Source organism: Haliotis asinina, unplaced genomic scaffold (genome assembly GCF_037392515.1).
Source record: "Haliotis asinina isolate JCU_RB_2024 unplaced genomic scaffold, JCU_Hal_asi_v2 scaffold_27, whole genome shotgun sequence".
NCBI classification, from domain to species: Eukaryota; Metazoa; Mollusca; class Gastropoda; order Lepetellida; family Haliotidae; genus Haliotis; species Haliotis asinina.
This window is the reverse complement of record NW_027133899.1, coordinates 244,849-267,840: the sequence shown is the minus strand read 5'-3', so window position 1 is coordinate 267,840 and position 22,992 is coordinate 244,849. Positions and strand designations below refer to the sequence as shown.

Below are 22,992 nucleotides of genomic sequence, written 5' to 3'. Positions count from 1 at the left end.
ATTGTATTACATATGATACATAACTCCCTTATCCCCAATATATCATCTATGATATATTTTGTAAATCCCTTATTTGTTCAGATATTTTCAAAAACGTTGACTGAAAGAAGCATATTAACAATTTTCCAATGCATATTTCTTATAGTGACAACTACAGCATAAAGAGAAGGTGGTCTCCCAATAATCCTGATTGCTTAGTGGTTTGCATCATTAGACATTGATTGCAAATTATCTCGCATTATAAACTAGTGTTTTTAGGCACTTTGCGATGCACTCACAGAACACATCAGTCAGAGTGACATGCATGGTCACACCGAGAGAGAGTGTATATACTGGCTCAACTTTACCTTATGGAGAAATCACTCTTCAGGCAGGAAATTACACACTTCTTGTAAAATGTAATCAATATGGTTTAATGATTGCTATTTCATTAATCCTTGCACCTTATGGAATACTGCATTTCCCTTTTCGAATATCTTCGCATGCATGCTTTGGAAGATTCCATTGTATTTCGGAGATGATATTGCTTTGGCAATTTATTGCGTTTAAGCATTGATCATAGAGGAAAGGAGTGTTTAAACTTTAGAGGTTTTATTCACAGTTCTTTATACAACTGTTTTGTATACAAACTTCTGTGTTTTGACATAGCTATAGTGTTTTAATTTGTGGAAGAGTCCATTTATCTTTTAGGGTATATGCCTTATCAGTTGTTAATAATTTTACTTTTCTGCTCATATTATTTCGAGCATAACTGGTCTAAAGTATTATTTTCTGTATTTCATTCTTGCAGGATATGCCTTGAGATCTACATTAAAAGGATATTAGAAGACCCTGCATTTAGGCACTGTTCATTTAAAACAGTTGAAAAGAGTATATTCAACGATTCTCTGCTGCTTATTATCTTTCTACATGTATATTTCTAAATATGATTTAAAAGTTCATAACGAAGAAAATATGTCTGATATTTGCAAAATTTGGATTAAAGACTGAAATAAACATGAGAAAAGTACAGTAACCCCAAGTCATTCACACCACCTTCCTGTTGGGCAAAGGAGAGAGTGGCAAATATGGCTGGTCATGTGACCTATCTTGGAAAGGGAGGGTACTCGTGGGTGAGTATGATTTTACGTCCTCTTTAGAAGAAGGGAACATCAAGGAATTTCATGTCTCCACTATAACTTCAGATAGAAAAGGGAGAAAAGCAAATAAGCATAAGGTCAGGATAAGGAAAAATTTAACTTCTCCAAATTTCCCTGATACTTTAGAACTGCAAATGGTTCCTTGAATAGTCAGTTACATAAATACTTTGAAAATTTTTTTTATGACTTTTTTTATGACTACAATCATGTAAAGACAATTTCATTTTGGTATTCTACTATTATTCACCTGCTAACATCGTTTCACATTCTTTTTAACTGATGTTTGACCAGAATATAATTCTTGTCTTAAATTTCATTATTCAATAACAAATCTATTATTTATAGCATTAAAAATTAAGATTTACAAGATATCATAAGAAAACAATATTAGTGTGATCTCCCTCAACCTCAATATCTCCAGGGTATGCGTTCTGACAAGTCTCCACTATACCCTGGACGCATCTATGTCTCTGCCCAATAAATGTATTACCATCCTTGGCTGGCTTTTTATCCAATCAGGTATATACGCTGAAAAATTGAGCGAATCAATCACAACTCACTTTCGCTTTTTAAATTATTTCTAACTGATTAAGCATGGCAACGCAAACCACACAGAGGCTCTCTGAAAGAGGTAAAAGGAGTCCTTGCTTATATGTTTTTAAAGTTTTGGACCTATAAATTTGTCTGTATGATTTTGTCAACGCGTTCATAAATGGTTGGTGCGTCGACTTCGGATTGGCTCATGGATAGGATGACTGGAGAATTAGTTCGGTATTAGATGAACATTACGTTGACCAAGACAAATGAATGCGTTGGTGAAGACGAAGACACAATTTAGTTGTTTAAACTTCTTTAGTTGGTTTCACAAGACATGACAAACAAGTATACATGAATGCAGTGAGCGGACTTCCAGCTCAACCCCAGGGCCTTTCCTGCGAGCGGCATAATCCTGCTCGCGGTCGTCCCTACAAAGACAGTTGGAATGCCGGTCTCCACACTCACATCTCACCTCCCATATCTAGATGTGAGCATACATATATATACAGTTTTTAACAACAATGGACAGCTAGAGAAACAATAGTACTTCCTTCTACAGTTGTTGTGATGACAGACACAGCCAAAGGGGATGACCAATAAAGGCCATAAATGTCATTTACAGTAATTAATGGAAGTGACAAAGAGGAACAAGGTAGCTGACAAAACAATGCACTCTGCAGTAGTGATAAAGATCAAGATTGCAACTTGAATAATATTAACTAAATATCATATAGCCTGGCCACATAGTTTTTGGTTTGTAGAAATATTTGGACATGGCTGTCCTGAAGTAGACACTATAACAATTTCAAAAAAATTCTTCGCAAACCTTCGCAGATGCGACCGCTACCTTTGTTGACACTGGCAAGCTCGGCCATAACGGCCGCCTAGCTGATTGGCTACTTTGAGAGTGCGGAGCCCGCAAAGGGAGGTAATAAAATTCTCGGGCTGACCCGTAGATGCGTCCAGGATATAGTGGAGACTTATTGGAACGTATACCCTGGTGATATCGAGGATGGATCTCCCTTTACAAGTGACCTCCTTACCATTGTATCACACATGATACACATCACTTGTTACACATGTTAATATTAAACAAGAGTGATTTGTGTACATAATACATAATACTGATGCATGGCAATCCATTAACACAGTAAATACTAAATATATAGCTTAATTTCCCCTGTACCAGCGAATAATATCTCTTTTTCATGGAGGCCGCTGTCTTGGATGACCTTTCTACACTACACATGCAGAGCTTATGTTTGTACAAAACGACTGAATGACTAGCCAAACTGCAAGGATCAAGGCCCTATACTGGAAATAACTCCAATTCCTCCACTGGGCACTAGATACTAGGAAATAAAATGTATCATATATGATCCATGGGGCACTAGAGATCTAAGTTAATAGGGAAGTAAATTGTGCAGTATAACCAGGACATTTAGAGTTAAAAGGTTTATAAAACATTTGATAAATATATAAGGAAATACTGAAGTCAAGTTAGGAAGGGTCAATGTACTGGAAAAGTGCATTGACCAAGTAATCAAATTTTATGTATTCACTTTTCTTGAGGGAAATGGCAATTTCTCTGAACTGACATAAACTAGGACCTTGTGATTCTACATGATTAGGCGGATGGACATTTGGATACTAGTGGTCAGTTTGTCAATAAAAGGGACACACAGAGGATCGGAAATAATTTGTTTAAGTATCTTCTGGCGCCTACCAGTCTGAAATATTATTTGATATTTTGTCAGATATGTCAATGTTTGGTTGATGAATGGCTAAAAGTTGATTAACGAAGATATTTTATACTGGAAGAATATGATGGTACCAATAAAGTCTCGGAAAGGGACTAATGAAAGTAACTAATTATTAAGACTGGGTATGAGTCATTTTTGTATGACGTAGGACATTATTTCGGGGGGGAGGAGCCTAAATTGTCACGACTTCTATTTTGTTAGTTGTCCGGTGAGTGGTGCTCGATTCTGGGCCCCACTGTTGACTTGAGAGGTTCTCTCTGTATATTGAGAGAATGGCTCAGATGAACTTATAGCATCAGAAGTTGTGCAAGAAACAAACAAGTCCTTCCAGGACGTTGTAAAGTTCTTCCAGGATGTTGTGCTTAGACCAGCCACTAGGAAATATTTGAGGACCTTTGTTTGTGAAAAACTATTCCAAAAATAAAAGTATTTGAACGCCAAACTGGACATATCCTTGAGTATACCTTCTAGCTACATCATCCCCAGACAAAGAGTGGAGGAAATACAGATTGCCTAGGGAGAAGGGTATAACACCCCGACACCCTCAGGTAACAGTAGGCTTCATGGATTATAAGACAAGCTAGTACATCTTGGAACCACCCATGTGTAAGAGTAAAGACTACTACCAAAACTGAATCATGACCCATCTGTTAAGGTAAGGGCCATTACTGAAACTGAGTCTTAATTCACTCATGCACTGACTTATCTCTTAAGACAGTGGAACTTGGACTCTCTGTCAGTCTGGCACCCCAAAGTCAAGATGTACAGGTGAGTTTCTCATAGTCTGGCTGTATTTGTGAGTTGCTGGGATACTACAAGGGTCCCAAACTTGCTGATTCCAGATACATCTTCTGTAGATTATTGTTGTCGAACACTGGTCTGACTTCCAGAAGCAGCCTTTCATGATGGATGATAAAGAGCAATTCCTGTGCAGGGTGAGTATCCAAACTAATGCTCTAACTTCATGTGGGTTGGAGGCTCTGGGCAGATCCAACCCTGTTGCTCTGTAGGGCTATAGGATGAAAACTCTTATGCAAAATGAAAGATTTATTTATTAAATGAGGAATAAAAACTGCCTCATTCCCAAGCCGTGTAGATTTATGTAGCAGGTTACTGCTGAGTTGTGTGGATCATAAGGAAGTGACTCCTTAGCAGGTGTGCCTTGTGTTGAACTGCTTCAATGTCTGCCATGATTCCAACTGGTTTATGCATAGAGTACTTTCTTCTGGCAACCAGATTCCTAATGCAACCTCTACATTGCAATGAGCTCCCCATCATGATGCATTCATGAAGAGATGATGCTTGTAGGCCGGCTCTTGCAAATAGGCTCTGCCCCAGGCACTGGATTTGTCCATCCACCAGAGTAAGTACAGCTTCAGGTGCTGAGGGATGGATATGCCTTTGACCCATGAAGGTCCAAATCAATATAGGCCTTCAGCAACCCATGCTTGCCATAAAAGGCGACTATGCATGTCGTAAGAGGCAACTAAAGGGATTGGGTGGTTAGACCCACTAACTTGGTTGACTCATGTCATATAGCCATATAGCTGGAATATTTCTGAGTGCAGCGTAAAACTAAAATTACTCACTCACTCACTCACTACCTAGGATGTGTAGTAGCAGCCATAACTGTAGTCTTCTTGTGCTGACATAATGAGACCTTTTAGCCACTGCGACACTCTTATCGGTAGCCGTTGAAAGACATGCCTCTATGCTCAACAACAGATGTTCTCGAATAGTGATGCGATTTTCCGTAGTCGAGAATCTGATGACAAGGAACTGCAGATCCTGTAATGGCTTTAGTTCCAACTTATGTGATGGACTAGTCAGCTCAGCTGCATCAGCAGATGTATCATAAACAGCAAGTGATGATTTGCGAGTTGCCGTGTCAGGTAGGGTGTGCTGCAAACTCCCATCTGACGTAGATACGCAATTACGGTCATGGTTATATATGTAAGTAACCACAGGGCTCAGCAAAATGCAAAGGGTGGAACACTCCAATGGTAGTAATGCCCTTGATACAGGAAACATTGATACTTGCTCGAGGCAGGATGTATGCAGATCAATGCTGGTTATATAGTGGTTGGGTCTAATGAGATGTCGCAGTTGCGGTAATTGTGGCAGCTTGAACCTGTCTGGTTTCAGCAAGTGTAGTCTAGGTTGAAACACTTCATATAGAAACTGATGGTGATCCTGGATCTCTATGGGGCTCTTTGCAAGCAAGTTGATGGCCTCGGTCAACTTGATGTGGTGACACTGGGGTAGTTGTGCACTTGCAGGTTGACAGTGAGAGGAGGCATATCATTGAGCTGGATCTTGTACCCTTCGCACTGAACATCCAGGAAGGATTGGCCAGAAGGTGACAAAGCCGTGACCTCAGCCAGAGCAACCTATGGAGTTATCAGATGAGCAAACAAAATCCTCATGTCTAGGACACGATGAGCTGTGATGGCCATCACGATGATCGAGAAATTATTCCTCCAGTTAAATTGCAAAATTCATAAGTTATAAAAGCTTGCAAATGATTAGGCATTACAAGATATCTTTTTATGTATTTCCCTTTTGTAGTTTTTATAGTTAATGGCCGTGAAGAAATTATTACCATAATTATCATTTAATTACTTTTGCGAGTATATATTAGTATTATTGGCAACCTTGTTTTCACGTAATTAAGTGTTTTAAAATCTCTTTTTGGTAAGAAATCTGTCAAATATCGTAGCATCTTGTTTCAAGCATTATAATATATTGCCATTCGTAAAATATAAGCTATTGCCATCACATTACGCTATTGGTTTAGAACACAGTTGTACTTTGTAAGAGTCAATGTCAACAACGTCGCCTGTCAGAACGATCTTGTTTACATTTTCAAGAGCTTTGAATTGACCGCATTTATTCAATATTTCCTCGTTCTAAGCGTCCAGTTACGAAATATGACTATCAGATATGGATTAATCTTACCTTGTCCTTCGACAAACTGTGACATAATCCCTGTGACACTTGTTAATTACCATTCTTTTGTGAATTTGTGATCTGGGCCGAGCTACTCATTTCGGTGACGCCCACCTGTTTAACTTTGTGACAGCCAGTTTATGTCACAATGGGGTTACCACTATTTTTGACGCAGATTAGTGTTTTACATTCTAAAGTTTACGTAATCTTGTGAATTTTGAAGAGAAGAACCCAAATTATATTTGATTATATGTCAGGTCATGTTGCAAAGCCGATGTTAATTCTGACAACGGGAACTATGTGATTCCCTCTGTTGTATTCATACGTGATGTTCAGCATCATTATTGTTGCACATGTATTCTATAAATATGACTTCCAGTGTCACTGTCAAATAAATATGATATGATCCAAGTTGGGTCATTCTGACTTTGGCAGTCTACAGGTCAGTCTCAAACTAATGGCAGATAATTCAGCCCGAAAGTTCCCCTTGTCCTTACATAATTTTATTAAAATCTAAATATTTTAGATATTTAAATACTTACCTTACCATAGGTCTTATGCATATTACCTCTAGCTTTGCTAAACGAGATCAGACAGTCGTTGATTCGCCATCCCCTAGATGGCTACCTCATGTAATCTACGAATGTAGTAACGGAAGTGACGTGATCTCTCCACTCGCGCAAGAGCGCAGAATCCCAAAATTCACTTTTACCGTCAACCGGAAGGTCCAAAGAGTCCAAAGTGGGGAGGAGCATCCAGCGTTGGGAAGGAGTCACCGCCCTATGGTAAGGTAAGTATTTAAATATCTAAAATATTTAGATTTTAATAAATTTTTAACTTACCTTACCATAGGTCTTATGCATATGGCTTCGACAGATGGATGGTGGTGTGGACTCCGGAGGACCATCCCTCAGCAAACAGTGCACATGCATCAGGAGAACTCGGGAAAACCAATGTCAACAGTCTCAGGATAATACCTGGAACAGGACAAAGAGTAACCCAATAGAACTCCAAAGAAAAACCGACGCACCCTGGGGGTGAGGTTAATCTTAAGACCAACGGTAAGTAGTAGTGTAGTTACCTAATGGGCGGACGGTCGGGTAAGTTGCTGAGCAACCACCAATGGACAAAATGACTGTAACCCCTCCACGTCTTCAACGGCCAAGTCCCTCAAGTAGTGGGATGCGAACACAGTTGATGACCTCCAGAAACAGCCCTCCATGATCTGCGGTACTGCGCAGTTCCGATGGAGGGTCATCGTAGACGCCAAGGCCCTGATCTCGTGCGGGTTACTTGCTACCGTATGAGGCAGGTGCTTGTCGTCATAGGCCGCCAGGATAGTCGATCTGAGCCAGAGGCCAATAGTATTTCTGTTTACTTCGCCTTTGCAGGACGCGGCAAAGGGAATGAATAACCTTTTGCGGGATCGTCTGACCTTTTAATATACCATCTGAGAGCCCTGACGAGACATAGCAGCTCCTCCTCCAAGTCATGATGACCCAGGATCGTAGACAAAGGAGGGATGGAAAATAGCCTGTTAGGCTGCCCGGGAAGCTGGTTCTTAGCCACAAAATCCCAAAGCAAACCCAAATGAACACGTCCGTGTCTTGACTGTTCAAATCGTATCTGAGTAACGTCAAGAGCATAGATCTCGCTGACTCTAGCCGCTGTTGCCAATGATAGTAAGAAAGCCGTCTTCTTGGAAAGATGTTCAAAAGAGGCTTCCTCTAATGGCTCATACGGCGGCCCTCTGAGATATTGAAGGACGACACTGGTGTCAAAAAGATCTACCAGTGGTCTCCCGAGTTGACAGCAGATCTGGCGAAATGCGTCCGGATGAAGCATCCACTCCGTCCGGGATGGTTTGCCTGGGCGCGACAGGGCGTCTGCCAGAATGTTTTTGCAGCCGGGAATTTGACGAGCCGCGATCATGATGCCGTTGCTGTCTACCAGATCCGCTAACAGGAACATCTGGTCCAGAAGTTGTTTGGATCTGGTTGTACCCTGATTGCGAATCACCCACACGACCGTGGAATTGTCGGACGCCACCAGGAGTCTGGAGTCTGTTAGAACCGGTAGCCAGTGGCGGACCGCTAGGATGACTGCCTGCATCTCCAGGTTGTTGATATGCCACTCCCTTTCGGCGTCTGACCACAGCCCTGAGGTTGTCTGGCCGTTCAAGTGAGCGCCCCATCCCAGGAGGGATGCGTCTACAAACAATTCGTGGTCGTGGTTGAAGCTTGTCAAACAAACACCGGAGCAGACGTTCCACTCTACCGTCCACCACCTGAGGTACTGATGCAGGTGCGGAGGTAGAAGAAATGATGACTGGAGGTCGTTCTCCCGAATGAATGGTAATAGGAACCTCTGTAGTGGACGCAGCATAAGCCGTCCTCTGAGGGTGAGGTCTTGCGCCGATGTCAACAGGCCCAACAGAGACTGCCATTCTCTGAGGGTGAGAGGTAGGGACAGAGCTCGATCCGTAAAGGCGAGATTCTTCTGCCATCGATCGGGAGGGACCCTGACAAGATTGAGCCGAGTCAGGAACAACCCCCTAATGAAAGTTAACTCCTGCGTTGGTTCCAGTTGCGACTTCTCGATACTGATAATCCATCCCAACTGCTAAAGTAGGCGTGTGGAGAAGTCCAGTTGTTTGCGTAGCAACTGAGGATTGCAGTGATTTAGAAAACAATCGTCGATTTAAGGATCGAAGTCTATCCCCCAGAGGTGCAGAAACCAGGTGACAGGCAGCGTGACCCGAGTGAAAAGCCACGGGGCCGTAGAAATTCCAAACAGCAGCACTCGCCACTGGTAGTGTACTCCGTTGAATATGAAACGCAGGAACTTCCTGTGGCGTGGGAATATAGGAACGTGCAGGTAAGCATCCTGTAAATCTAGGCTGGCCATCCAAGCTCCGGGTGACAACTTGGCTCGGATCTGATCCAGTGACGTCATTCGGAAATGCGGGGGCTCGGCTAAATACAGGCTGTTGAAGTCGCCATGTTGTGAATCATCCGCATTTTGGTGGAGCCTTTCTTGGGTACCAGGAAGATGGGTGAATAGAACCCCGGGGAGTGATGGGGTTCCGACACTATCTCTATAGCACGTTTTGGTAACAAAATGTTGATGTTTTCTAGTATAAGTGCCTGTTGATCTATTGAGTACACTCGTGACAGAGGAGTGGTAGTCAACAGCGGAGCTCCGGCTAGTGGCAGCTTGTAGCCGGCTCTCAGGATCTTGCAAATAAACGGGTCTTCCAGGAATGTCCAGTTGTCCCAGAAGATCCCTAGTCTCCCACCTACAGGGGTCGGATGAACTGGTACGACTGGGGGTGGGAGGTCCCAGTCGTAGTTGTCCATGGCTTCAGCGGCCGGAGTAGGGGCGCTTGCCCCTACCTCGACTGGACGTAGATGGCGCTCCCCTGCCGCGTTCTTGAGTCCTTGGTACGACCTTGTCCCCTCCCAAACGAGGAACGGATAGACTCTCTCCTGGGTACATATCTTTTCTTGGCATTACCCCTGGCTCGGCCACGAAATGCAGAGCCCAAGGTTGAAGGTTGACAAGGCCACTTCTGTGTTAGTGAGTTCGGCATGTTGTTTATACACCGTCGGTATCTTTTCATCAAAGAGGAACTTAGACGTAAATGGTGCACGAAGTAGTTGTCGTTTAAATTCCTCTTGCCAAGAACAAGCATCTAAAATTCCAGATCAGCGCATAGTAGTAGTCATGGCTAGCGCTGTGCGTAAATGTCCAAGCAGGTCATGGAGTACTCTGCTTTGCCAAGCAAAAATGGTAGTTAAATGATCCACCCTTGAGGCATTATACTCTGATAAATCCAAGGCTGCAGCGGAGGTGGCTGGCGCAAGCGCCGAGATAGGTTTAAGCATACGCTTCAGTTCCGTATCAATAGCTGCTAGCTTTGAATCCTGAACTCTGTAAGATGACGGAGTAGAGCCTGACAAACTCTTAATGGAATCGTCTTGCACCGCCCCGTTGTTGGCAAAATCCAGACTGTGAACTTTATAATCTGATTTCTTAGACTTGGACGCTTTGATAGTTGGATTTAGGGATAACTTCGCAAAGTCCGAGTCTAACAAAGCTACAGCATCCGCCACCATAGGGTGTGGTGGAATAAGTAACTCGGGAGACAGGTGAATCGACGCCGGGTTGCTTGAATCAGAAGAAGGGGAAGGACAGTCCGGTAATCTATCGGCAATCCACTCAAAGACAGCAGCTAAGGGAAGGTAGGTGCCATCACTATCACCATCATTGCCAGGTTCCTCCTCATAATCTGGACAAAAGAACTGTTCCTCGTGATCCTCCCAGGAAACAGAGGTTGATTCCCGTCGCTGACTAGAGTTGGAAGCAGAGTTCTTAGTATTAAATTCCTAGCAGGAAGTCCGCAGTGGTTCCGGCGATCGCGAACGCTGGGATCTAGAGAGACGCCGTGGTGATCTTGAACGAGATCGCACTCTACGTCTACTTCTGGTGCGTGAGTCTTCCTCTAAGGAGCGCCTTGGAGAGGGGGAAACAGAACGGGAGCGCCGGCGCCGGCTACGGTGTGGAGAGCGAGAGCCCTCGGGGACCTAGAAAAAGACCTGCGCCGGGAGCGCTCAGCCTCTAAACGACGAGCGCGCTCTTCATCCAACTGGCGCTGTAACATTTCTTCTTTAGTCAGCGTATGAGACACTCTGGGGATCTGATAAGGAGTAGGCATAGGAGCAGGGTCCGGCAACAACATTGGCGCTGGCGTCGGAATAGGCGCTGGCGTCGGAACAAGCGCTGACGAAAACACAGGTGCTGACGTAAACAAAGGCGCCGGGACAGGCAGTGGCGCTGGTACAGGCAACGGCGCTGGCGTAAGTCTAGGCGCTGTCGTTGGTAAAGATGTAGACGACGAGGTAGGGAGTACAGCAGCGCCCGGTGTCAAGAGAGACCGCAGAAGCCTCTGAACTTCAGGATGGGATAAGGCATCCGGGTGAGATAAGTCTACAAAGGCGTCCGAACGCGTAGGCTCTGGAGAGGAGCACGCCGGCGTAATAGATGAGCGCCCCACAGTAGGCGTTGATACTGGTACTGAAGGCGGTGGTAGATCCTGGTCGTCAGGTAAAGATCCCAAGGAAGACGCTGGCGACGACATTCTTCTCCTACGTTGCGTAAAACGTTTCCTCCGAACCGCCAAAAAGGTCTTGAAATCGGCGAGAGATAACGCTTGACAGTGTAGGCACCGATTATCGATGGAGCAAACAGCGGACGCACAATCCGGACACCAGGGATGTGGGTCTTTGGCTGACTTCTGCCCCTTGCAGATAGTACAAAAGTGTCGAGTCATACACAGAAACTGTAACAGACAAGAATGCTAGGAGAAAAAACCCCTACATAAAAATGTAGAAAGTAGTTGCACCCCTACATAAAAAATAGACACACCCGTAAGTGCGGGGCAGCGAAAAACAACAACCACAATGGCTGCCTTCGCTATGCTGAAATTCATGGCAGAAAAGGGTATGATAAATACCGAAAACACAAGTTAAAATGACCAAGCATGAACAAAAACATGAAGGGCAAACAACCAACAAGATGAACTACCCCCATGGACGCCATGCCGTTCTCACATACGACACGGACAAGCCATGCCTGAGTGAGAAAAGAACAACACGAGGTAGCAAGGTAAGCACATTAAATGCTTGTTTGACTTGACTTTGATACATAATGAGGGGATACAAACCATACCTACCAAGGAGTAGCAACTTTATTGAAACTACACACAGTAGAAAAACTGCAAACCAACACGTCCGTTTGCACGAATGCTAAAGGTAAAAGTGAATTTTGGGATTCTGCGCTCTTGCGCGAGTGGAGAGATCACGTCACTTCCGTGACTACATTCGTAGATTACATGTGGTAGCCATCGAGGGGATGGCGAATCAACGACTGTCTGATCTCGTTTAGCGAAGCTAGAGGTAATATGCATAAGACCTATGGTAAGGTAAGTTAAAAATATAGCAGCTGATGCTATAAATACACTGCATATTTTGAACACAGACACAAATTATTATCTTAATAACCATCACCAAATAATTAAGCCATCACTATATCCACATAACAGTGACTACAACTGAAGCCATAGGTCATATTTTTATTGCCCTAACACTGGTCCATGCACATAAACCTTAAGCTTGAGAGGGATCTACTTAGTGAAAAAGAGCATTGTGCTGAATTACATTTAAACCCATGAATAAAAAGCTATTTATTCATTGAAAAGAAGTGTTTGACTCTTCCTGAAAACAAGACTGACAAGGTTTACTGAAAGTTGAGTCCCGGCTACCACAGAGCATCTTGTCCCTATAGTCTTGGACTATGTCTCTGGACATCTGCCAGCTGTTGCTGTCAAACAGAGTTCTTGCAAACACAGGGATTCAAGCTTCAAATTTCCATGTAACCATCGAAAGGGAAAAGCCTACCAATGTAAGAAATGAAGTATGACAATACTCATTGATGGAGGAATATTATAGTGGTGAAGCTGTCATACCCTTTTGGCTGAAATCGCTGAAGAAGCACGCTGCTGAGATCCATTATCCACAGTCTTCCCCAGACCATCACTACAACAGAAACATTATGAAAGTTCAAAATCTTGCAGACAAACAATTGATGATAATCTGTTGCTCCATATTACAAGAATTTTTTAGCTTTCCAACCATCAGTGTAAAAATGTTCCACTGTACAAACCACAACTGTTTGAGGCAAACCATGCAGGGAATTATGACAGACATTTGTTTTGCACTGAGAAACACTGTCCATGTAATCTGATCACATCAAACCTATCACTAGCTCACAACCTTAGTACAAATGGCCACTGTTGCTTCCACAAGTGGCTTTTTTTGTCGCTAAAAAAAAAGCAAATAACCATATAAATTGTATGCATATAATAAGGAGATGCAGGTTATTAAGTGAAACTTATGAAGGATGATGGTTTTGAAAGATCCCCTACCTTTTAGCATCATCTCTGTGCCCCGCATCCTTCTTTGTTTGTGCTGCAAAGCAACATACTCACCAATAAACATCACATTTTATGAAAAAGTAATCAATGAAGCTTAGATTCCCACATTCTCTTCTTTGTGTAGATGTTTTGTTTTGAATAATTTTAACAAAGTGAGAGAGTTTTTTTTCAGTAAGGGGGCCACACGTTACCTCAAGTGCATAGCCGAACAAGTGCCAATATAATCGTTGACTTGAATGCCCACAGAGAAGGGTTCACAACAAGATGTAAGGATATTACTTCACTAAATGTGTCAATTTCTTGTATAAATATTATTCAAACAATCAAAGATTTGAGAGACTGAAAAACGTACACTCAATATCCCAGGGACTCGGAAAGGCAAGGGCCATTTTGCACATAAAATAAAAAATGGCTCATTAAATTTCGAAGTTTACAATAGATACAAGGGCAGTGGACCATTCTAAATTCAGAAAATGGCTAATAATCCTCAGACTATGGCCCAGTGTGAAAGTTCTCAATCCCAATCCCTGTATCCACATATGATATGATATTGAACAAGTGAGTGAGTGAGTGAGTTTAGTTTTACGTCGCACTTAGCAATATTCCAGCTATATGGCGACGGTCTGTAAATAATCGAGTCTGGACCAGACAATCCAGTGATCAACAACATGAGCATCGATCTGCGCAATTGGGAACCGATGACATGTGTCAACCAAGTCAGCGAGTCTGACCACCCGATCCCGTTAGTCGCCTCTTACGACAAGCATAGTCACCTTTTATGGCAAGCATGGGTTGCTGAAGGCCTATTCTACCCCGGGACCTTCACGGGTCTGATATTGAACAAGACCAAATGTACATACTGAAACTAGTTTCATGAAAAAATATCTGAATGATACACAAAATGTAGTTTCTTTCGTTTGAGGAACAAATAAGAATGAAACTATTTTCTTCTTGAGTAGGAAAGTCCTACTTGTTAATGTAAGAATGCCCGCTAGGTGGCTCTGTTAAGAGTATATAAGGACAGGCGGGAGTTCAAAATGCAATCTCAGTTTTGGTGCACTTGAGTCTAGTACTAACATATCAGTTATAGCACGGATCAGAACAAACCTATCTCTGAAAGTTAGACAAGATCTGTTGAAGCTGGACCAATCTAAAGGTGAAATTGCTAAGTCTGTGGAAAATAGTATGAAGAGTTTTCGTGGCGAATTTCTAAAGAGGTCTAAAGAACTCATGAAGTTGAAGGCTGCTAGGGACATAGTGTGAAAAAAAGAAGGTAATAAGATTCATACTTTCAACTCTGAGATACTTTGGATAACATGGAGCAGATTAAGTTTGCTCTTGAATATAAGAAGTTGGATTACGCCTCAGAGTTAGTAGACACAGAAGTACAAAGGATTCAGCAGCGTAATAAACTGATAAGGATTGCCAACACTTCTGAAGGCGGATGGGACACTGTAAAAAACTATGTTTCTAAAGATCTTGCATCTGACTCAGATGATGACAAGCAAATTTCAAGGGCTGAGAATAAAGCCTCTTGGAAATTCAAGGCTAGGAATGCGCGTTTCACACAGAGTCCCTATAGCAGGTCCCGAGGTGGTCATGCAGTTTCTACTACAGTTTCTTCTGCTGAATCTGTGCTTAGCGTCAATCAGCCCTTTCGGGGAAGCTCTTCCAACAGGGCATGTTTCTCATGTGGAAGCTTTGAACACTGGCGACATCACTGTCCCTTTACAAGCGGACAGCAGCAATCATCCACAGCAGGACGCACATCAGGGAGTGGAGAACAATACCAGTGTGCACACCAAAGTAAAGTGTTGAGTATTTGATGAAGTCGGTCAGATCGAGCTGACTCCTGATTATTTTGAATATGAGCAGGGCAAAGATCATAGTGAAGAATAGATTAAAGGGCATTTATTAAAATCTAAATATTTTAGATATTTACATACTTACCTTACCATAGGGCTTATGCATATTACCTCAAGCATCGCTTAGAAGAGATCAGACAGTCGTTGATACGCCATTCTACCGAATGGCTACCTCATGTATCGACGAGTGTATAGGAACGGAAGTGACGCGATCTCACTAAAACCAACTCCAAACACGCAACCATGAAATAACAAGTCACCATAACATACGCTTCCTTAAGACCCCAAGGTAAGAAATTCACAAGTACCTAGTGGGTGGAAGGTCGGGTGAGTTGCTGCGCTACCCCCAAAGGACCGAAGGACTGGAATACTTCCACATCTTCGACCCCAACATCACGAAGGTAATGGCTTGCGAAAGATCGCCAGAAGCATCCCTCCATAATTGCCGGAACGGAACAATTCCTGTGTAAGGCCATGGTAGATGCCAAAGCTCGAATTTCATGAGGATTGCTGGCCGACGGATGTGGTAGTTGTTGAGCATCATATGAAGCCAGAATAGTGGCTCGTGACCAGAGCTCTATCGTGTTCCTGGAAACCTCTGCTTTTACGGACGCAGCAAACGGAATAAACAGTCTCTTCAGAGTCCGTCTTCGAGAGGCTGACTTGGAGATATAAAGCTTCAATGCCCGAACTGGGCACAAAAGGAGTTCGTCCGAGTCCTGAGAGCCTATAATGGTCGACAACGGAGGGATGGAGAACAATCTGTCCGGTTGTCCAGGCAGCTGATTCTTGGCAATAAAGTCCCATAAAAGTCCTAAGTGAGCTCGACCATGGGGAGTCTGCTCAAACTTGACATGGGTGACATCCAAAGCGTGAATTTCACTGACCCTAGCCGCAGTGGTTAGCGCCAGTAGAAAAACTGTCTTCTTTGAAAGATTTTCAAAAGAAGCCTGCTCCAAGGGTTCATAAGGAGGGCCGCGGAGTTGGTCTAGAACGATGTTCAAGTCCCAGGCAGGTGGACGAAATTTCATCTTCTGATCCTCCAACTTTAACGCTTTTAACATGGCAAGGAGTTCTGGCACCTTGGAAATTCGCCGATCGCACTTGACTGCTAGGACGGAGTTCAGTGCTGAAAGGTACTTCGCAATGGTGCTACCTCACAAATGTTTAGATCTTCTCAGATATAGAAAAAATTCCACCAGAAACTGAGGAGAACGGATTCTGCTTCCTGAGTGTACAAAATTTCTCAAAAGACGTCCACTTGTTGTCATAGAGAGATGTCATGGATACCCGGTGCGAACGCGCAATGACCTTTGCCACACAAGAAGAATAGCCCTTAGCCCTTAGAGCTTTCTGTAAATGGTCCAGACGTGAAGAAAAAACCTCACTGGATCGGGATGGTGAAGACGACTGTGTGGATGGCGGAGTAAGTGCAGCCAATCCGGTAGCAGCAGGGGGTCCCAGTCAGCGAGATGACGTAAGTCAGGGAACCACATTCTGCCCGGCCACCAGGGCGCGACCAAAAGCAGATGAATCCGTCGGGTCTGATTGATCTTGGCCATCACCGCTGGTACAAGCACTGGTGGAGGGAACGCATACGCGTCCAGCCCCTCCCATGACAGGGACATGGCGTCTGTCGCCCAAGCCTGCGGATCCAGAACGGGAGACACGTACAGTGGAAGTTGATTGTTGAGTCGTGTCGCGAACAGGTCGATGAGCGACTGACCGTATTGTTGACACAACAGACGAAATGCTTCCGGGTGCAGCATGGTATCAGTAGGCATGTATTCTGCAAAACGGACATCCAATACTGAACTGCGAGAATGACCGCTTGAAACTCTAGTCTGTTGATGTGCCACTCGCGTTCGACGTCGGACCACAGTCCCAAGACTGTCTGACCGTTGAGGTGAGGGCCCCAACCTAGAAGAGAAGCGTCGACAAAAAGTTCATGGTCGGGTGTCAAGTCTGTCAAAGAGACTCTGCCGCAAACGTTCGACTCTAGAGTCCACCATTGCAGATACCGGTGAAGATGATCTGGTAGAAGAAACTTGATACGAAGGTCATCGGCTTGTATGTACGGCAGGAGAAAACGCTGTAACGGCCAAAGCATTAGACGACCACGTAGCGTCAAATCTTGAGCCGACGTGAGAAGACCTAGCAGGGACTGCCACCCCCCTGAGAGACATCGGCTGAGTGAGTCCGCAATCGGCGAAGGCTGCTATCTTGACCCAACGCGCCGGTGGAATCCTGACAAGGTTGTGATGAGTCAGAAACAACCCCCCGATGAATGTCAGCTCCTGGGACAGCTCCATATGGGACTTCTCTCTGTTGACGATCCACCCCAGTTGTTCGAGGAGGCGCATGGCAAACCTCAGCTGTCCTCAACCTCAACTGAGGATCGGTATGATTGAGGAGGCAGTCGTCTATGTAAGGATCGAAGTCGATGTTCCGGAGATGGAGGAAATGGGTGATCGGCGCAGTGATACGAGTGAAAAGCCACGGGGCAATGGAAATGCCAAATGGGAGTGCCTTCCATTGGTAGTGACGGTTGGCAAACACAAACCGCAGGAACTTCCTGTGCGGCCGATAAATCGGGACATGGAGATAAGCATCCTGCAGGTCGAGGCTGGGTCCGAGCTTGGTCCGTAGTTGTCCCAGAGAGATCATGTGAGGTGGGTCTTGAAGATACAGCCGGCTGAACGTCGCCATGTTGTGTATCATGCGCAATTTCCCAGCATCCTTCTTGGGTACGAGGAAGATGGGTGAGTAGAATCCCGGGGACTGTTGGGGTTCTAGCACTGTCTCTATGGCGTTCTTGTCTAGTAACGCTTGAATGCTCTCTGTTAACAAAACACTTTGGGTTGGAGAATACACGCGTGACTGGGGCATGGATGTCAGAGGCGGCGACACGGTAAGGGGGGAGCTTGTAACCGGTCCGAAGTATGTTGGTAACATAAGGATCTTCTAGCATTGTCCAATTCCTCCCAAAAATCCCTAATCTCCCGCCTACAGGAGTGGGTCGTATCGGGACGGTCGGGAGGCGGGAGGTCCTAGTCGCGCTGGACCAATCTTTCAATGGCCAGAGTAGGGGCGCTTGCCTCTACCCCGGCTGGGTGTCGCAGGAGGTTCCCTGGAGCGCTCAGGGGCACGGCGTTGACCGTCACCGGCTGGCATACTGCAACTGCGTCCTCTGCCGAAGGCTGAACGGATGACGCTTGCCTCTTCCACAGGGTGCCGAGGAGCCACGAAAGGCAGATCCAAGGGCCTCGAATGTCGACGACACTTCAGTATTAGTTAGTTCAGCATGTTGTTTGTAGACGTCCGGGATCATATCGTCGAACAAGTAGCGGGACGAAAAAGGAGCCCTAAACAGGTTTGCGCTTGAATTCTTCCTGCCAGTTGCACTGTTCCAGGAAACCAGAGCATTGAACTGCTGTCGTCATCGCAAGAGCCGCTTTTAGATGTGCCAACAAATCATATAAAACTTTGCCCTGACACTGAAAGAGCTTCGACAGGTGGTCCACACGAGAGGCACTATCTTCCATGAGATCCCAGGCGGCTGCCGACGTCGCAGAAGCCAAAGCTGAAATAGGTTTCAGCATTCTCTTTAACTCCGTGTCGAAAGCTAACAGTCATGAATCTTGCACTCTATAAGAATTCTGGGGCGAACTCGTCAACCGTTTCAGTGATTCGTCGTGAGCCACTCCACTGTCAGCAAAGTCTAGACTGTGAATCTTGTAATCCCCTTTTTTCGATTTAGGTGCCTTGATCGTAGATGACAGGGACAGTTTAGCAAAATCCACATTCAGAGAGGCCACCATTGGATGGGGAGGAATAAGAAGCTCCGGCAAAAACCGTATTGACTTGTGATCATCCGTACCAGAAGGGGAAGGACAGTCTGTCAACGAACCAGTCGTATACCGCCGATGGAGGTAAATAAGTACCGCAGTCATCAGAGTCAGGAGCATTGTCAATGTAGTCTGGAGAGAAAAAATCTCTCTTCCATATCATCCCAGGAAACCAAATGACTGAGGCGCCGGTGACCAGGTGTAGACGTGGATGACCGAGGTTCCGTATCCACACGTAGGCGAGTGTTGGGGGAACGCGATTTGAGGCGCCTCGGTGAACAGTGAGACAGTGGTGTCCTAGAGCACGAATGGCGTTGGCGTCTAGAATAAGCTGGCAATCTAGAGCGTCGATCCCTATCAGGTAGGTGATGAGGGGAGAGAGACCGAGAACGAGAGCGACGCCGGCGACCACAACGAGGACTTCTCGAGCAATGACGGGTTCTAGGAGTATTAGAAGAAGAGCGTCTGTCACGCCGAGAACGTTCAGCTTCGACACGTCGAGCACGCTCCTCCATAAGCTGCTGATGGAGCAATTCTTCTCTAGAGATAGTGGCAGTAGACGTGCACTTAGGTATAGTGTAGGCTGACAAGGGCGTCGGAGCTGGCGTAGACGCTGGTAGAGAAACGAAGGACGAAAACGATGGCGTCAGAATAGGCATCGGCGTTGCAGCTGTGGACAGCGTATCCGCCAAAGGCGCAGCAACAGGCATCGGCGTCGGGAGCGCCGGAGAAATCAAAGTCGATGATGGCGCTGGGTCAGCACTCGAGCGTAGTAAGGTTCTCAGTAACTTCTGCACCTCCGGGTGAGTGAGGGCGTCTGGGTGAGAGAGATCATCGAAGGCGTTTGAAGAGCGCTGCAGTCCAGGCGTCGGATCCGAAGGAGGCAAAGGAAGCATCGAAGGAGGCGCCGACACCGCTGATGGAGATGGTTGATCCTCTGGCGTCCTTGCAAGCGAAGATCGTGATCCTAAAGAGGAAGCAGGAGACGACATTTTCCGTTTTGTTTGCGTAAAACGTTTCTTCTCAGCCGACAAGTACGCCTTGAATTCCTGCACAGTAAGAGACGAGCAATGATGGCAGCGATCATCAAAACCACAAATAACTACTGCACAGTCCGGACACCAGGGGTGGGGATCCTTTGCCGACTTCTGCACCTTACAGAGTGTGCAAAATTGTTGGGTCATAATAAGGCTGCAACATGCAGAAAAGCAAGCAACATTGAGAACCACGCCATAAAGAAAACGGTTAACAAGAAAAAAACCCTGTAGTAGAAAAAATGGAGCAACACCCCTGTAGAACAAATGAGCATGCCCTAGCGACGAGACAACAGAGAGAAACCAACATGGCTGCCACCATTGAACCATGCACGGCGTCAGAACAAAAAACGACGATAAAATGGATAATAACAACAATATCTACACATGGCAAAGCACATAGGCAAAGGGAACGGTTTGGGAACCAAACTTTACCCACATGTGCGAAGAAAAAGGACAAACAACATGGAAAACATAGGAAAACGATGTGAGTTGAAAACACGAGGTAGCCAGGTAAGTGAAGTAAAATTACTGCAAACTTCACCACTCGTAAAAGTGAAGTTTTGGATTGCTCGCGCATGCGCGATTAGTGAGATCGCGTAAATGCCGTTTATATACACTCGCCGATATAGGAGGTAGCCATTCGGTAGAATGGCGTATCAAGGACTGAGTGATCTCTTCTAAGCGATGCTTGAGGTAATACGCATAAGCCCTATGGTAAGGTAAGTTAAAAATGTAGACTTTTTTGAGAAATATAGGTTGCTCCGATATGCTTACAAGATTCCCTTTTATTCTGCTCCTCCTAATATGGATTTAACCAACAAGTCAGCAATGATGCATAAAGATTTTGCAGCAGTGGCCATAGCTGATTGGGTGCGAAAAGGTTTGGTTGTTGAATGCTTTCAAAAACCTACAGTTGTAAACCCCTCTCAGTTTCCGTTCAGTCTTCAGGTAAAAAGAGATTGATACTGGATCTCTCAGTGGTGAATACACATACAGTCAGTCCGTGTTAGTCCGGACCCCGACAATCCGATTCCCGCGATATCCGAACAATAGCTAGCTGTAACCAATCTTGTTTACTATGTAAACTCATTACCTGTTGATTCAGTAATCCGGTGCTTCACTCTCCGTATCCGAACGTTAATCAGCGGTAACAGATTAGCTAATTACACATAGTTTTGCTTCATTAATCCGGTGGTACATCAAAAAGGTTGGGATAATCCCTTCACACCATGAGCCCCATTCAGTAGTAATTGTCAAGTGACACTTGCGAGTTGAAGATGTCGTTAGTTTGTGATTCTGATCAATTAGTAGGTCTCACTTTTGGTTAGTTTGAGTAATACCTGTTATGCTTACTTCCTGTATAAAACACTGATCGTGTCAAAATGAGATCACCTGACGCTTGTCAGTCATAATGGCAAGTCCCGCCCCTAGGCGTAAAAGATGTGAAATTACTGCCGCACAAAAAAGGAGAAAACCCTAAAGCCAATTTTGATCTTATGTGTAAACATTTTGGTCAAGAATTCGGACAGTCTATCGGCAAGAGCACAATTTCGGACATCGGATATGTTTTGTGATTGGCTATGATCATTTGACAGACAGATGCAATCACGTGGTTGACACGTGATCTTACTTCGTAACAATGCTGCCAGTCACAAGTATGCCAATGTCAAACTGACCAACATGAAAGTTGATTTCTTGCCCCCAAACACCACATCGCACATTCAGCCAACTTGTATACGTTCGTATGTTTTTGTATTGCCACGTGAAAGGGAAGTAACCCTACTGTAGTTGTGTTCATAAAAGTTCGTTTCAGTAGTCCGTATGTTTCACTATCCGAACGTTTTTGATGAAAAACAGAAGTGTTCGGATTAACGCGGCCTGACTGTATATGGAAGGAGCCGGTCAAATATGAAGAGTGGAGGACAGCTTTGTTGTATATACAGAAAAATGATTGGATTGTTAAATTTGATATTCATTCCGTCTACCATCATCTAGATATATTGTTACGAGAGTGTATTTTTTGTGATTTGAGATGTTATCAATTATTATTGCTGTAGTGGTAATTGGTTTTAGTGTAGTTCTTATGGCAAATGCTCAATCTTAACAATATTTCAAGATCATACTCAGTTCTTAGGAGTTGCATGGAAGGAGGGCATGGTTAGAAAGTTATATAAGTTTCTTGTACTACCTTTTGGGTTGTCCTCAGCACCATATGTATTTACAAAGGTAACTAGGCAGTTAGTAAAACAGTAAAAACATTCTCAGGAGTGCACCGCATATGACATATCATTTAATGACTGTGTTGATTGTAGTACTGTGTGGAGTGTAGGAGAAAAATACATCATAAAACTGAAAGTGTAATCAGAAGGTAAGGATGATTGTGTTTGCGCTTGTTCAACTGATTTTCGCCTCAAAGAAATTGCCAATATGAAGAATAACCTTGACATATGACTATTGATGACAAATTTCTTACACAATGGCTGCTTTGCTGAAAAGGGGACACAGGATTTTGCGAAGACTCTTCCCTTGATTCTGGGATCGTTTGTACAAAATACCAGATGTAAGTAATCAGAATGATATTAATCACACCTTAAAAATCCCGGATTTTAAACATAAGTTCTCTTCGCTGTCAGCAGAATTTAATTGGTTGTGTTGTCAGGTATAAAATGTCAAATGAGCATGTGCATACATTCTCAAAATAACCATTGACTGAAGACATCATGTTTAAGAAAGCATAACAAATAGCATGTGGCACAGGAATAAGCAACATAGAATGGTGCATGAACATGACAGGTATTCTTGATTTGAACAATGGTAGAGGAAAGCCTATCACTACACAATATTAAAGATTAGCTAAAAA

The 22,992-nt window shown here is 44.3% G+C and overlaps 1 protein-coding gene across 1 annotated transcript in view; it reads right to left on the bottom strand.

Annotated features, from left to right (window-relative positions):
- The window catches only part of LOC137270043 (uncharacterized), a 190,974-nt gene that overhangs the window by 147,345 nt on the left and 20,637 nt on the right, over positions 1-22,992 (bottom strand). Inside the window, exons 3-4 of the mRNA XM_067803854.1 lie at positions 13,374-13,416; positions 12,915-12,984 (exon numbers count right to left, since the gene is read on the bottom strand). Of these exons, the coding sequence (XP_067659955.1) occupies positions 12,915-12,984; positions 13,374-13,416 (113 nt within the window). The remainder of the gene's footprint in view (positions 1-12,914; positions 12,985-13,373; positions 13,417-22,992) is intronic.